The sequence below is a fragment of the Oryctolagus cuniculus genome, chromosome 13 (assembly GCF_964237555.1).
Source record: "Oryctolagus cuniculus chromosome 13, mOryCun1.1, whole genome shotgun sequence".
Lineage (NCBI taxonomy): Eukaryota > Metazoa > Chordata > Mammalia > Lagomorpha > Leporidae > Oryctolagus > Oryctolagus cuniculus.
The window spans coordinates 40,291,407-40,308,665 of record NC_091444.1 but is presented as its reverse complement, the minus strand read 5'-3'; the positions used below and the strand labels follow the sequence as shown (position 1 = coordinate 40,308,665).

Sequence of the window (17,259 nt, the reverse complement as noted above, 5' to 3'; positions counted from 1 at the left end):
AGCTTAGAAATGTTAGGTGAATCTAGTAGTACTAATCCTATAATTTTAGTCAAAATGTCATTTTTCAATCATCTTAATTATCTTAAAATATATGAAATGATTTAAAAATAATGCTCTAACATTGGATTATAAGAGTTTCTCTTAATTCAACATTATGTAGAATATATGTTTCAAAAGTCCAGTTGCTACAGCCTGGCATAGGGGAGGCAGCCCTGGATGGGCTCTGGCTTACTGCTAATACTCACTGTGTTTGAGGACAGTCCCTTAACAGAAAACATTGTGGCGGGCGCCATGGCTCAATAGGCTAATCCTCTGCCTGTGGCGCTGGCGTACCAGGTTCTAGTCCTAGTCGGGGCGCCGGATTCTGTCCCGGTCGTTCCTCTTCCAGTCCAGCTCTCTGCTGTGGCCCAGGAGGATGGCCCAGGTCCTTGGGCCCTGCACCCGCATGGGAGACCAAGAGGAAGCACCTGGCTCCTGGCTTCAGATCAGCGCAGCGTGCCAGCCGTAGTGGCCACTTTGGGGGTGAACCAACGGAAAGGAAGACCTTTCTCTTTGTTTGTCTCTCGCTGTCTAACTCAGCCTGTCAAAAAAAAAAAAAAAAGTTGCTTTTAAGTGAGGCAGCAAACTTCATAGGCTTTGAAACCCATAAATTATTTTCTTTTTGCCTGCTATTTAAATACCATGTAAGCCCTTAAGGCATTCTGTTCTGGTTGAAAAGCCCAGGAGAGCATTTCAGGCATGGAAAGCCAAGACACTATGGCAAAAAATGTCCTACATGAAGGATCTCTGAGTGAAACCCCAGAAGAAAGCAGGGGCCATCAAAGAAGGATGTCCTTTTCTCCAAAGGGAGGAGAGAACTTCCACTTTGCTTATGGCCTCGTCTAAATACTGAGGGAGATTGTGGGCTCAAAAGGCTTCCATAGCCTTAGCAGCTCATGTCAAGAGCCTCTGGTGATCACTGACGTCATACATAAGAGTGTCAATTATTAGATTAACAACAGGAGTCACTGTGCACTAACTTCCCACACAGGACTTCTGTCCTCAAAGAATTGCATTATGAAAGTTAACAATAAAACTTGTTCTCAAGGATTTATTTCATTTTAGTGTGTTAAGTGGAGGATATTCTTACGTCTCATAAGTGTTAGGTCTGCTTAAGTGTCCAATTCCATTGCTTGTTCTTGGGTGCTTCCTTAATTAATCATAAAACTTGTTCTCGAGGACTGACTTTCTTTTAATGTATTAAATGGAGGATATCCCTATGTCTCATAGTTATGTCTAAGTGCTCACAAAAGATGTGTCATTTGTGGGTGATTCTTTAAGTTTCTAAAAAAAAAGTGAAATTAACTTTGAGATGCACTGACTGAACATTCCTGTCTTGAGTGTTGAACAGTTTTTTTGTGCAAATGGTTGAGCTGTTTACTTAGTATAGAGTTGGTCTTCTGTGTATAAAGTTAACTGAAAATGGATCTTAGTTGAGAATGGTACTGGAAATGGGAGAGGGAGGAGATGCAGGAGTGGGAGTGTGGGCGGGAGAGCTGGTATGATGAGAATCATTGTATTCCTGAAGTTGTACTTAGGAAATGCATGAAGCTTATATTCTCTAAATAAAAGGTTTCTCTGGGAAGAAACCATGTCAGTGTGAAGTCAAGTTTTAATGAAAACTGTTGATAAAAGTTTAGTTCCAATATGTTTGTCAGGCTAATAACATGAACATATGAAATCGTGACTAGTTCCTTTCAATTGCTTGTTAAATTGTAGGTAGCAGAAAAGGAAAAAATCAGAGAGTGTTTTGAGCCTAGACTCTCAAAGAGTGGTGCGACATATTCCAAGATGCCCAAGTACCGGCGCCTGCTGGAAACAATTCGCAGGTTTCTGGTGCTGGTGGACTGCATGTTTCAGGAACTCATCCGCCAGCTTATGAACACTGCAGTCACACTGCTTCTGGAATTATTTGATGGTTCTGCTAAAATGCCATTTTCAAGGGAAAAAAAGAATGAAAATCTCATCAGGTAAATTATACTTTTTTTTTACTTAACCAGAGGAATTTCTGATCTTCAAATGCCACTTAGAGAATGCATATCCAACAATTTAAGTGAGAATTAGAAAATTCTCCTTGTAGCAGTGTGTGTTCTTACTTTTGCAATTATCTGAACTTACAATTTGATAATATTCTGCTTAATACTGTCCATAAAACTGAAAAATATTTCCCAATATTTTCCCCTAAAGTTCTGCACATGTCTGGATCAGAAATGGAGCAGCCAGTACTCGAACTGGTGCCCACATGGGATGCTGGTACTGCAGGCGACAGCTTTACTGGCTGTACCACAGTGCCAACCCCCAGAGCTAGTTCTTAAAGATAAGTGAGAATGATACTGAAAGAGCCACAAGATTCAACTGGAATTTGAGTCAATTCCAAAAAATACCTGTTTAATACTTCACCAATAATGACAGGCCTTGAAAAAATGTTTTTATTGGGTACAGTGTTGTGGCTTAAGGGATTAAGCAGCTGCCTGAAGTGCCAGCATCCCGTATGAGTGCCAATTCAAGTCCCAGCTGCTCTACTTCCAATGCAACTCCCTGCTAACGTGCCTGGGAAAGCACCAAAAGATGGCACAAGTGCTTGGCCCCTGCACCCTCGTGGGAGACCTGGATACAGCTCCTGGCTCTTGGCTTGGGCCTGGCCCAGCCCCAAACCCAGCCTTTGCAGCCACTGGGGGAGTAAACCAGCAGATGAAGACCTTTCTCTCTCTCTCTCTCTCTCTCTCTCTCTCTCTCTCTCTCTCTCTCTCTCTCCCTGTCCCTCTCTTCTCTCTGTTACTCTGCCCTTCAAATAAATAAAATCTTTATTAAAAAAAAAGTTTTTATATTCTGTTAAAATACTGGATCCATCCCTGTAACTTGTGAGACATGGAATACTAATTGAAATAATAGAATATTTTGGGGCCGGCACTGTGGCTTAGGAGGCTAATGGTGTTTGAGCATAAACATAGGATAAGTGTCTGGTAAGTTGTAGTTATCATTACTGAATCTGTTTCCACTGACCTCTTTTTAAAAATGTTTATGTACTTTATTTGAATGGAGACAGTGGCTGGCACCGCGGCTCACTAGGCTAATCCTCCACTTTGCGGCGCCGGCACACCGGGTTCTAGTCCCGGTTGGGGCGCCAGATTCTGTCTCAGTTGCCCCTCTTCCAGGCCAGCTCTCTGCTGTGGCCAGGGAGTGCAGTGGAGGATGGCCTAAGTGCTTGGGCCCTGCACCCCATGGGAGACCAGGATAAGTACCTGGCTCCTGCCTTCGGATCAGCGTGGTGCATGGCCGCGGCGGCCATTGGAGGGTGAACCAACGGCAAAAGGAAGACCTTTCTCTCTGTCTCTCTCACTGTCCACTCTGCCTGTCAAAAAAATAAATAAATAAAATAAAAATTAAAAAAATGAAAGGGGAAAGTAAGAGAGAGTGAGAGAGTGCCCACTTCCATCCACTTGTTCATTCCCCAAATGCCTGCAATAGCCAGAGTTGGGGGAAGCCAAAGCCAGGAGCCCAGAACTCCATCTGGGTTTCCAACATGGGTGCCAGGGATGCTGGCACTTGAATTGTCATCTGTTGTCTCTCAGATGGTCTGCATTTCACAGGAAGTGGAGGCAGAACTCACACCCAGCAGTGGCTTAACCACAAGTGAAAGGATGCATGTAACACGAGAATAGAAGGAAAAGTAGTGAAAGAATAAAAAATATTATTAATCTCAAAGCAGGTATCCTTATAGGCTAATACAACTGATTATCATCACTTTTATCACCTCCATGATACTACTAAAACTTCAAAGCATTTTAGCTCATTTTATTCTCCTCTTGCCTTTTACAGTGTTGTTTCATGTGTATTTTATTTTAATTTTTAAGATTTATTTATTGATTTGAAAGGCAGAGTTACAGAGAGCAGAGGCAGGGAGAGAGAGGTTTTTCATCCACTGGTTCACTCCCCAGATGGCTGCAATGGCTGGAGCTGCACCCATCCAAAACCAGGAGCCCACTCTGGGTCTCCCACATGGGTGCAGGGACCCAAGCACTTGGGCCATCTTCTGCCTTCCCAGACCATAGCAGAGAGCGAGGCTCAGAACTACAGCAGCCGGGACTCAAACTGGCGCCCATATGGGATGCCGGCTCTGCAGGTGGCTGCTTTACCTGCTATACCACAGCACCAGCCCCTCATGTGTATTTTAAATGCATTTTTAGTTCATGTATTGACTCTAGAAGACATTGAAAGTATTGCTTTGAATCACCAATATCCATTCGTATTTCCCAATATAATGATAATTTCTTGTGTTCTTTTTCTGTGCTTGTTCTCATTTTCATGTAGAATCACTTTCCCTCTTCCTAAAAAACTCCTTTCGGTATTTTTGCTTAGTGCAGGCTTGTTGGGAAAGTGTTGCCTTCATTTGTAGTTGTCTAAAAACCTATTTTTTCACTGGCTATGGAGTTCTAGGTAATGAGATATGAGATTCTTTTGAAAGATTTTTCAGTTTGCCTAGGGGTATTTTTCCCTTTCTATATCTTTGTACGGAATTCAATCACAGTCATTTGGATTTCCAAGTTAAAATGAGGTAGATTATACTGCAGCATTAAGCGTTTGATGAAAAGGAATCCACAGCTCAAGGGTGCCTTCCTCTGCTATTGCTGTGAAATACTCAACAAGGTGCATTTTTGCGGAACCGTTAATTTTCTGTCTTTTGCCTAAATTTCAGGAAGGCTTCCTGCTTCTGTGCTGTGGTACCTAGACTTCTGTGGCCCTTAAATATTAAAGTTCTCTGCGGGATCTGTCTCTGGCTCTTCATCTCCCTACCCAATATCTGAATCTTTGGATTCCCCAGGGTCCCTGCCCAGCACAATTTAGAGCCTATCCTCTATTTTCTTCAGTTTGAGTCCGTGTTCCTGTAAGCCAGTGTTTGTTGGATATATATCTTAGACCTTCTGCACTTGGAAGACTTCCCGCCCTTTCCCAATTCCCTATGAACCCTCTACGCTAGCCAGAAATTCTGAGCAAGCTAGAGCCCTAATCAGTCTCACTGGTGTCTGCTTGTGTCTCACTGGTGTCTGCTGGTGTCACTTGCCTTGGCCTACACTCACAAGGGAACGTCCTCCTTTTTTTATTCGTTGGCAATTTCTGGTGTCTTACAGGTCCTGCTGCTCATGGGAGCTTCTGGTCAGTTTGGGGGGTTGAAGATTAAACAATGGAGTTTTCTCTTTGGCAGTCCTGATTCCTCTGTTTGAATTCTATACAGAGATTTAGAAAGATTCAGAAATAGAATCATATTGTGCTGTGGCTGCCCCTCTGAACTCAGGAGTTTGGTACCCAAAGTCCTATGTTAATGGTATAAGAGGTTGGGAACTTAACCTGGTCACAGTGTTCCAAGGTGGGATCCTAGTTCTTGGTTTGGATTAGCCATCAGAATGGAGCCCCTGATTGTCTCCTGCTGGCTTTGTAAGAGACCACATAAACACTTGGGTGGTCTGTCTCTGGCCATGTGTTGCTCTGTGCCACCCTGGGCTCTCCCAGCAAGGACAGTATCACCAGAGGACAGACTGTCCAGTCCTGCTGGTTCCAGGGCTGTGAGTCTCCAGAATTGTGAACCAAAATAAACCTCTGTGCTTTATAAAGTATTTTGTTACAGTGATGGAATGTTGTCATGCTCTTGCTGCCAGAAACTCCTAATACCCGTATTCTCAAGCTTTTTCACCTATTTCATGAATGCCATTATAATTTGACTTTGGTTTTTAACCCAACCTGATCATTTCCATATTTTGATGGGGAAATCAAGCCTTTCACATTTAGTTGATTGATATGCTTTGATTTTTATCCCATCTATTTTATTTACATAGACTTATTTTTTTCTCTTTATTTTTCCCTATTTGCCTGTGTGCTAATCTGCATCTTCCTTATAACACCTCCCATATAGCCCCATGCTTTAGGCTTCTTTATCCATTTCAGAAGCAGGTGTTTGGCCTAGTGGTTAAGTTGCTGGTTACTATGCCTACATCACACACCAGACTACCTGGGTTTGATTCCATTCCAGCTTCCTTTGAATGTGCACTGTGGGAGGCAGCAGGTGATGGCTCAAGTAGTTGGGTCCTGCTCACCCAGTCGGAGATCTGGATTGGGTCCCTAGATCCTGCCTCAGTCCAATCCTAGCTTTTGCGGGCATCTGGGGAGTGAACCAGTGAATAAGAGCTCTGGCTGGCTGGCTGGCTGGCTCTCTCTCTCTCTCTGCCTCTCAAATAAAAATTTTTAAAATTAAAAAAAAATTTTTAAATTATCTTTTGGTTTATTTTTTACTTCATCTTCCTAATATTCATAATTAAAATTATATTTTTCTATTCATTTATTTTCCTTTTCTATAAAATGCCTTATTTTTCTATTCTTTCACCCAGGTAAGATTTGTAGAATATTTGTACTTCTTAGTTTTTCTCTTCCTGATGAAATGAGACATGATTTTGATGATTGCGGTAACATGCAACTAATACAAAATTGATCATTGTAACCATTTTAAGCAGCAGTTGAGTGACAGTAAATATGTTCACAGTGCTGTACATTGCCATCATCCATTTCCAGAACTTTTTCACCATCCTGAAGCTCCATGAGTTACCCATGAACCATAATCCTCCCTGTTTTTCCAGCCTTAATAAACTGTACTCCACTGCCTATCCTATGAACTTCCCCTATTTCTAGGTACCTCACATAAGTGGAATCAGGTGACATTTGTCCTTTTTCGTATAACTTAACCTCATTTAGCATATTTGCAGTGCTTAAAACATGGTAGCAAGCATTAGATTTTCATTTCAGTTTGAATATTCCATTACAGAGATCATATTTTATTTATATAGTCATCTATTTGTATAAATTTGGGTTAATTTCACCTTTTAACATAGTGAATAATGCTGCTATAAACCTTGAAGGTATACAAATATCTTGTTGCGTCCCCGCTTTCAATTCTTTGGTACAGAGCTAGAAACGCAATTGCTGGGTCATACACTGCCACATTTAACTTTCTGAGGAAACTTCTTACTGTGTTCCTCAGTAGCTGTATCATTTTAATTTCCACCTGTAATGGGTGAGAGCTCATTTCTTATTTTTTATATTAGCCATTCTAATGGGTATGAGATGATATGGTTTTCATTTGTGTTTCCCTAATGATTAATTACATTAAAACCATCTTTTCCTGTGCTTATCATCCATTTGTATAATTCCTTAAGAAAAAGGTCTAGCCAAGACCTTTGCCTATTTTTTTAATTGGGTTGTTTTTGTTCTTGTTGTTGGGTTGAAGTTCTCGATACATTTTTAGATTAGGGATTTTATGTGACTTTTACATGATTTTTTTCCTTCCCATTTTCTTAATCTAGAACATTCAAGGACAGCTGTTTGTCCACTGAAAATAGAAGAAATGATAGTGAAGAACTTGTTACTGCCTCAACCTCAGATGTTATTGTGGTTCAGAAATCAGAAGGAAAAACAGACACTGATATTATCCAGGTAAAATGCTCTTTAAAAACTATAGACAACCTAACCAGAAAAAAAAAAAAAAAACTATAGACAGATATTTTTATAAGATGAATGTTTTATAGTTAAATGTGATTTATGATTAATATTCATATGTATTCTCCAACACATATACACACACATATTCACATACACACACACAGCTGCTCCTGTTGTAAAAAGCTGTAATAGCACCTATTTAATTTGATTCATTAGTTCATTCACTCAATATATAGTTATTAAATACTTAGTGTGTGCCAGGCATTGATGTAGACTTTGCAATACAGCAACAGGCAGAACAAATCCATTGACCTCTTGGAGCTTGTATTCAACGACAGGAGAAAATAAATGAGTACTCTGGGGAGCCAAAAAAGGAAGCTAGGAAACCCAGAGTGACACTGAATGCTCATTCACACTAGAATGTCAGGGAAGCCATCCCATCTACAGCAGTGGCCACCCCCTTCTGTTCTCACTATTGTTAACTATGGATCATAGGGCTCTTGGTTATTTTTATTTTCTTATATATACCTTTCAATCTGATCTGAATTTATCTGATACATATTTATTGTATTTATAGTCTTCATTGAATACATCATACCTGCAAAAGTAAACACCTGTGCAGGCTTCACTCTGCTTAGAAGTCTTTAATGTCGTCTGTTTATCCCTTCTTGATGAAATAATTATTCATGCTGTCTTTTCAGCTTTTGTTTTGCTGTTACATAGAGTTCTGTCATGCACATTCTTGTGTGTGTCTGCTTTGGTGTGCATGAACAGGTGTTGCTGTTTATTTAAATATTCCTAAGGAGAAAAATTCTAGGTAAAAAATGGTGCATTTATTTTCAAATGTGCTGAATAATGTGAAATTGTTATATCAAAATTTCTGTATCAATTAAAATTATCTTTAGAACTAAATTCTCACCAACACTTAATGTCCCTACTAATCAGACAGAAGTGAAAGGGTATCCTCCTGCAGTTTTCATTTTATCTGCCTTATTATTAGTCTGGTCGAGCATTTCAGTATCCATTCATGCTCTTTCCCTAGCAGTTTTGTGGTACACTGGTGGAGTTCATTTATACTTGATGATTGGAACTAAGGGTTGAGGGTTCCAGCAGATAATTCAGATGACCACCTGAGAAACACATACTGGTAATTATGCAATAGATGCCTCAATCATAACAGATTATGGAATCTGAGGGATGAAGAACCCATGCCCAGACAGAGCTTTAGAATAATAACATTGTTATTTTTTGGCAGAGATATCTATATAGAACATGTACATTAAAGTGAGGAACTAGGATTGATAGTAATGATTTGAAGTATATTTCTCTTTTTTTTTTAAGGGAAAGTAGTCATTTACTCCATATGAACAGACTAAGTGAACCATGTTGTGGGTGATCTAGAAGGAAAGACAGAATTTTTAATGGTATTTAAATTATACAGGTTTCATGTATTTCATATATAAAGATTTAGGAACATAGTGATAATTCCCACCCTACCCTCCATCCTGCCAATGCTCCATCCCTTCTTACTCCTCCCTCTCCAATTCTAGCTCTTAATTTTTATCAAGATCTATTTTCAGTTTACTTTATGATCATAAAGTTAACCCTACACTAAGTAAAAGATTTCAACAAATAGTATGAAAAAAAAAAAACACAGTCCCTCAACAGAAGAAACAAGGGCTGTAAACAATCATGGAATCACACAATGTCCATTTCACTCCAAAATATTACATTTTGGGTACTTTATTAATTACCTTGGATCAGGAAAAACATATCTGTCTTTTTGGAATTGGCTTATTTCACTAGATATAATGGTTTCCAGTCACATCCATTTTGTTGCAAAAGACAGGATTTCATTTTTTTTACAGCTGAGTAGTACTCCATAATATGTATGTGAATATATATTATATATGTATAGTATGTGTGTATATTTATATATGATATATATCATAATTTCTTTATCCAGTTATCATTTGATAGACATCTGGTGGGTTGATTCCATATCTTAGCTATTAAAAATTGTGCTGCAATGAATATGGGGGTAGAGACAACTCTTTCAGATGATGATTTCTTTTTAGGTTTGGGTGAATTCTCAGGAATGGGATGGCTGGATCATATTCAGCTTTCTGAGGTATCTTCATATAGTCTTCCACAATGGCTACACCAATTTAAATTCCCAAAAACAGTGGATCAGGATACCTTTTTCCCCACATCCTGGCCAGCATTTCCTGTTTGTTGATTCCTATAGTAGAGCCATTCTAAATGGAATTAGGTGATACCTCATTGTGGTTTTGATTTGCATTTCCCTGATAGCTAATGATCCTGAGCATTTTTTTTCAAGTGTCTGTTGGTCATTTGAATTTCCTCTCTTGAAAAATATCTGTGCAAGTTCTTTGCCCATTTCTTAACTGGATTGTTTTTGCTATTGTTGAATTTGAGATCTTTATATATTCTGGATGTTAACCCTTTACCCATTACATAGCTTGCAAATATTTTCCCTCATTCTATCAGTTGCCTCTTGACTGTGCTGAATGTTTCTTTTGCAGTGCAGAAGCTTCTCAATTTGATGTAATCCCATTTGTCAATTTTGGCTTTGATTGCCTATGCTTCTGGGATCTTTTCCAATAAGTCTTTGCCTATGCCAATGTCTTCCAGAGTTTCTCCAATGTTCTTTAGTAATTTGATGATATTGAGTCATACACGTAGGTCTTTTATCCATTTTGAGTAGATTTTTGTGTAAGGTGTAAGGTAGAGGTCTAGTTTCATTCTTGTGCACCTGGAAATCCAGTTTTCCTAGCACCATTGTTGAAGAGACTGATTTATCTCCTTTCCCAGCACCATTGTTGAAGAGACTGATTTATCTCCATGGATTGATTTTAGCTCCTTTATCAAAGAAAAGTTAGCTGTAGATGTGTGGATTGATTTCTGGAGATTTTATTCTGTTCCATTGGTCTATACATCTGTTTTTGTGCCCATACCAGGCTGTTTTGATTATAACTGCCCTGTAGTATGTCTTGAAATAAGATACTGTGATGCCTCTTGCTTTGTTTTGATGTATAAGATTTCTTTAGCTATTTGGGGTCTCTTGTTTTTCCATAGGAATTTCAGCATTTTTCTAGATCTGCAAAGAATGTCATTAGTATTTTGATTGGGATTGCACTGAATCTGTAAATTGCAATAATGTTCATTCTTCCAATCCATAAACATGGAGAATTTTTCCACCTTTTAATGTCTTCTTCTATTTCTTTCTTTACTCTTTTATAATTTTCATTGTAGAGATCTTTGACATGGTTGGTTACATTTATTCCAAGATATTTAATTATTTTTGAAACTATTGTGAAGGGGATTGATCTTAGGTGTTCTTTCTCAGCCATGGCATTTTTGTGTGTTGATTTTATATCCTGCAACTTTACCAAACCCTTTTATGGATTCCAATTATCTCTCAGTGGAGTCTTTTGGTTCCCCAATATATAGCTTCATGTCATCTGCAGATAGGGATAGTTTGACTTCCTCCTTTAAATTTATATCCCTTTGATTTCTTTTTCTTGCCTAATGGCTCTGGCTAAAACTTTCAGGACTATGTTAAATAGTAATGATGAGAGCATCCTTTTCTGGTTCTGGATCTTAGGGGAAATGCTTTCAGCTTTTTACCATTCAATAGATGTTCACTAAGGGTTTGTCATAAATTGCTTTGATTGTGTTGAGGAATGTCCCTTCTATATCCTGTTGCTTAAGATTGTCATCATGAAAAGATGTTGTATTTTATCAAATGCTTTCTCTGCATCTATTGAGATAACCATACCATATCATTTTTGTTCTTTAGTTTGTTAATGTGATGTGTTAAATTTATTGATTTGCAAGCATTGAACCATCCCTGCATACCAAGGATAAATCCCACTTGGCCCTAGTGAATAATCTTTCTGATGTATTCGTGGATTTGACTGGCTAATATTTTGTTGAGGATTTTTGCATCTATGTTCATCAGGAATATTGTTCTATAGTTCTCTTTATTGTATCCTTTTCTGGCTTAGGAATTAAGGTGATACAGGCTTCATAGGAGGAGTTCAGTAGAGTTCCCTGTGGGGAGCAACTCGGACTAGACTAAGTTACTGGAATTAAGACTCATTCTATGCATCTGCTCTCCCACAATATGGCGCTGGGAGAGGAGTAAACAGCTTCTACGCAGCTGCCTCCAGTTTGACCAATGAACTGCAGGAGCTGCTCCTGATTGGAGGAGAGCAGCGCACTCGGCGTGTGGGTAGCAGAGTTGGGATTGGTGGAAGAGGACTATAAAGGAGGAGAGAGACAACATGCACCAGGAACATCTATCTGAAGGAACATCCGGATAACATCTGAGCAGCCCCCGAGAGAGCCGACCAGCGGTGTGCCGCTCCCCCGCGGAAGTGGGGAAAGTGGCAGGGGGAACCGCCCCTCCACGGAGGTGGAGGGGTTGCCAGCCAACCCGGGAAGGACCAGCAGCAAACCTGGGAAGGGCCGAGCAGACAAAAGAACAGTGTCGTTCCTCCGCGAAGAGGGGGAGTGACAGTTCCCTCCCTTTTAAGTCTTTTGAATAGTCTGAGAAGAATTGAAATTAATTCTTCTTTAAATGTCTGGTAGAATTCAGCAATGAAGCTGACCAGTCCTGGACTTCGTGTTGGGTCTTTATTACTAAATGATTTTCTGTCTTGTTTATTGGTCCGTTTAGGTTTTTTATGTCTTCATGACTCAATTTTGATAGATTGTATGTGTCTAGGAATCTATCCATTTCTTCTAGGTTTCACAGTTTGTTGGCAGACAGCTCTTTGTAGTAATCCTTGATTATTCTTTTTATTTCTGTGGTGTCTATTGTTATATTTCCATTTTCATCTCTAATTTTATTGTATTATGTCTTATCTTTCTTTTTTTGGTTAGCTGGGCCAATGGTATATAAATTTTGTTTATTTTTTTCAAAGAACCAGCTCTTCATTTCACTGATCTTTTGTATTTTTGCTTGTTTTGTATATTTTATCTCTAATTTTAATAATTTTTTTCCTCCTAATAATTTGGGGTTTGGTGTTCTGTTTTTCTAGGTCCTTGAGATGCACTAATAGCTCATTTATTTGGTGCCTTCCCAATTTCTTCATTTAGGCACTGATTGCTATAAACTTCTATCTTAACACTGGTGTTGCTGTGTCCTTTAATGTTTGATATGATTCATTGTCATCTTTATTTGTTTGCAGAAATATTTTTTAATCTATTGATTTCTTCTATGACCCACTGCTCATTCAGGAACATGTTGTTTAGTCTCCATGTGTTTGCATATAATCTAAAGATTCTTGAGTCATTGATCCAGCTTCATTCCATTGTGATCAGCAATGATGCATGGTATAATTTTTTTAATTTGTCGAGACTTTATTTTGGCCAAGCATATAGTCTATCCTAGAGAAAGTTCCATGCACTGATGAGAAGAATGTGTATTCTGAACTATAGGGTGAAAAGTTCTGTTGATTTCTGTTAGGTCCTTTGGTCCATAGTGTCAATTAGCTGTGTTGTTTCTTTGTTGATTTTCTCTCTGGTTGATCTGTCCATTGTTGAAAGTTGGGTATCAAAGTCCCCCATTAATATTGTGTTGGAGTCTACATCTCCCTTTAGGTCCATTAATATTTCTTTTAAATAGCCAGACACTATGTAATTGGGTGTGTATACATTTATTATAGTCACATCTTCCTGTTGAATTGATTCTCTAATCATTACATACTGCCCTTTGTTTCTCTTAACAGTTTTTGTGTTAAAGTCTATTTTACCTGATATTAGGATGGCTACCCTTGCCTTTTTTCTTTTTCTTTCCACTAGCGTGGAGTATCTTTTTCCATCCTTTCACTTTTTCTGCATGTATCTTTGTTGATGAAATGTTTCTTGTAGGCAGAAAATAGATGGGACTTATTTTTTAATCCATTCAGCCATTCTGTATCTTTTAACTGAAGACTTAGCCCACTTAGATTCAATGTGACTACTGATAAGTAATGAATTGGCCCTGCCATTTTCCCATAAATATTTCCATTGTTTACTTTGGATTTGTTTTGTACTTTAACTGGGGGATTTTCTGCCTTCACCTTCTTTCATAATGATGCCCATCTTTCTGTGTTTCTGTGTATAGCACATCCGTAAGCATCTTTTGTAAGGCTGGATGAGTGGTGACAAATGCTTTCGATTTCTGTTTGTTATAGAAATTTTTATTTCACCTTCACTCATAAATGGTATACCAAAACCTTGATAAGCTCTCAGGGTACAGTATTCTGGGTTGACATTTTTTTTCTTTTAAGACTTGGTCTATGTCTCTCCATTCTCTTCTAGGCTGTAATGTTTCTGATGAGAAGTCAGATGTGAGTCTGATTGGAGATCCTCTGAAAGTAATCTGGCACATCTCCAGTGCACATTTTGGAATCTTCTATGTTTTACTATGGAAAGTTTGACTACAATGTGGCATGGTGAAGATCTTTTCTGGTCATGTCATTAGGAGTTCTGTGTGCTTCCTTTCTTTCTCCAAATTAGGAAAGTTTTCTGTAATTATTTCACTAAATAGGCCATGTAGTCCATTTTCTTTTCATATTGCATTGTTTGATAGTATCCCATAAATATTCAACACTGTTTTTAAGTTTTATAATTTTTTTTTTGTCTAACTGAAAGACTTCCAGATTTGTCTTCCAGCTCAAATGTTCTTTCTTCTGTCTTAGCAAGTCTGCTGTTCAGGCTTCCCACTGCATTTTTTACTTGATCTATTAAGTTCTTCATTTCTAATACTACATTTTGATTTCTCTTTAAAAAATCAATTTCATGGGAGAAATTTTCCTCTTGTCATGTATGGTTTTCTTTAGTCTGTGGATTTGCTCCTGGTTGCTTTTGTCTAATCCGATAATTAATTTTTTGAATTCCATTTCTGGCACTTCATCAATCTCTTCATCTTCACATTCTAATATTGAAATGTTGTGTTCCTTTGTTGGGGATGGGGAGATCATGGTGTCTTCCTATTCTTGTTTCTTGAATTTGTGTTTGTTTTCAGGCATTTGTGAAGTTAATTGTTTTTTTTTTTTTTTTCTCGATGGCTTTTATCTTTGAGCTATGCCTCTGTGGCTTAGTGGGATGTCTGCACCTTCAGTGAATATCAAGAGGTGTGTGGTGGGTGTAGCCAGGAAGCTCTGATCAGTGCTCCAGGGTGGTGTGAGTATCCAGGGTAATACCTGAGTTGGGTACGGTAGATCGCTTGTTAACAAAAGCAGGGGAGTTGTCACCTCTGTTGGTGTGATCACCCCCATACCTCTAGGCTAAGCAATGCCTGGGTATTAGCTCCCAGTGTGTTCAACACTCATCAGTGCCACTGTATGGACCACAAAAATGATTTGTACAGTCCTCACTGTGAGCTCAGTTCTTGCTGCAATGACCTGCCCAAGCAACCAAGGAGCTCCAAGCATATGGATCTGCACCCAGTGATTACTGAAAGACCCAACTACACCCTGTACCCTCTCCTATAACCATTGAATCACTCTTCCCAGCCACGCAGTGGGGTCTGCAGTGTTTTCCCTCTGCTGGAATCTCTGGATCACACGCATACACAAGAGCCACTTGCCAAATCTTGCTCTCTTCCTGCCACTGCTACCAGTGCTACCAGGAAGATGGTGTCCTGTCCCAGCCAGTTGCTGTGCACGTATACTAAGGCTTCCACAGCTGCTGCCCAAAGCCAAAATAGTGCCCATCCTTTCTCAGCTGGGCAGTGGGTGCTGTTGTGGGGAGGTTGGGGTGAGATAAAGTTTCCCCCCTACTTCCACTGGGTCTGTGGGCAGCCGCCAGCCCCCAGAGCGCTAGTCTGGACTCAGCCATGCTCCTCCTCTGGCTGTATCACCATGGGTTCTTGCAGTTCGGTCTCACCTCTGTTGCCAAGCTGCCACCTGCTCCTGCCCTGGTTGTTGCAGTCGTGTGTTAGGCTTGAGTTCATGCTGAGCATCCACACCTTCCCCACAGATTCCCGTTGTTCTGCATCTCATAGGGTTTCTGGGGCAGTTTGCTCTCCAATTCCTGCTGAGAGTGCACTTCCTACACTTTTTTTCCCACTGTTTATCCCTAGCCTAGCGCAGTATATTGTTCCCCAATCTGCCATCTTGGGATCCTGAAGTGTATTTCTTAATTGAAGTCTTTACCTGGGTACAGTGTAACATTGCCTGTTGAGCTTTTAGATGTTCCCAAGTCCTGGATCCTGCCCTTAAATCTCTTGTGTTATATTTTTGATAACCTCTCAAGTGGCTAACGTGTAGCTACCCTGGGGTAGTATGGGGGTGGGGGGAGTGCCATATTTATAATATACCATTTATTTCACGTGGAATTCATTTTCACACACAAGCATCAGCTATGTGGTAATACAGGGCTATTCAGTTATACTGGAGTTATAATTTATCATTTAAAATCGAAGTTCTGCATTGTCCACTAGTTCTGGCTGTCACTGGCACACTTACGTATCTGTTCAATTAGACTTTGAACTTGAGAACAATATACGCACCAATATTTGAAGTAAATCTGCACTTGAGGAATCTTGCGGAGAGTGAGTCATCAGAAGACTCGAAGGAGACCCTTCCTGAGTCTGACCAGCACAGTGAGAAATCCGAGCTGACTGAGGAAGCTGAATCATCCAAATATGAAGACCTCTGTGACCCAGGTACTTACTCATCCGCAGAGCTGCCCCTGAAAGCCGAGAAAAAAATCTCCACCTACAGTCTCGAGGAAATTCTTTCAGGTAAGACACACGAGATTCCTTGCAGGGAGCGGGAAAAGACCAGGTGGGAGAAGTTCAATCATTTTGTGTATTATCAGTTTATAGATGGTGGTTCTCATCCACTTTAAATGGTACTAAAAGTGAGCGTGACCATGCAGACCATTTGTGGCTCATGTCAGTATTAACACTGGCCCTCATTTCATCTCGATACACACACAGCTTCTTGCTGAGAGGGCCTGGCCCTCCAGCAGCAGGAGCAGTACCCAGTGTGTGTGTTAGCAAGGCTGACTCCTGGCTCCATCTCTGAGTGCCTCCATTCCCTGGGGGTGGAACCCACCATCTGAATGCTGCCTTTCTGTGACCTCACTAGCTGATTCTTAGGCTGTCTGGAAAGCACTGACATACATCAAATTTTGTCATTTATCTGTTATAACTATCAATCAACTTGTTATTCTTTCTTTGTTTCAATGGCTGCTTATAGACAGAGAATTCACAACTGAGTTTGGGAATAGAAACGTATACAATGAGTAAGTATTGGTCTTTTTTGTTTCCTTTTTCATAAGTGTCTTTTGAGCTTTGAAATTGAATAGCTTTTAACATTTTGCCACATTCACTTCATATGCAGACATATATATATATATATACACACATATATACTACTTTTCTTGGAAACAAATATTAATATCACAGTGTGAGGGATTCATGCTACTGCCGATAATGTGGGTAAAGAAGGGTATATTGTCATGTACGTGGTATGACACAGTGAAGCAGTAGTTAACTACATAGCAAACTATGACATCCACACGAATTTTATACTCTATATTAACTTCCACAAATAGGAGAAAATGTGATATTTGTCTTTCTGGGTCTGGCTTATTTCACTTAGTATAATTATGTCCAGTTGCATTCATTTTGGTGCAAATGTTGGGATTTCATTTCTTTAAAATGACAAGTAACTGTATTTTATGTTTCTTACTTTAGTCTGCACAGAGCTT

At 39.5% G+C, this 17,259-nt stretch overlaps 1 protein-coding gene across 1 annotated transcript in view; it reads left to right on the top strand.

Moving 5' to 3' along the window:
* Nucleotides 1-17,259, top strand: part of DNAH14 (dynein axonemal heavy chain 14) — a 344,335-nt gene that overhangs the window by 65,189 nt on the left and 261,887 nt on the right. The window contains exons 11-14 of the mRNA XM_070055424.1: nt 1,759-2,009; nt 7,389-7,518; nt 16,024-16,285; nt 16,746-16,791. Coding sequence (XP_069911525.1) covers nt 1,759-2,009; nt 7,389-7,518; nt 16,024-16,285; nt 16,746-16,791 — 689 coding nt within the window. The remainder of the gene's footprint in view (nt 1-1,758; nt 2,010-7,388; nt 7,519-16,023; nt 16,286-16,745; nt 16,792-17,259) is intronic.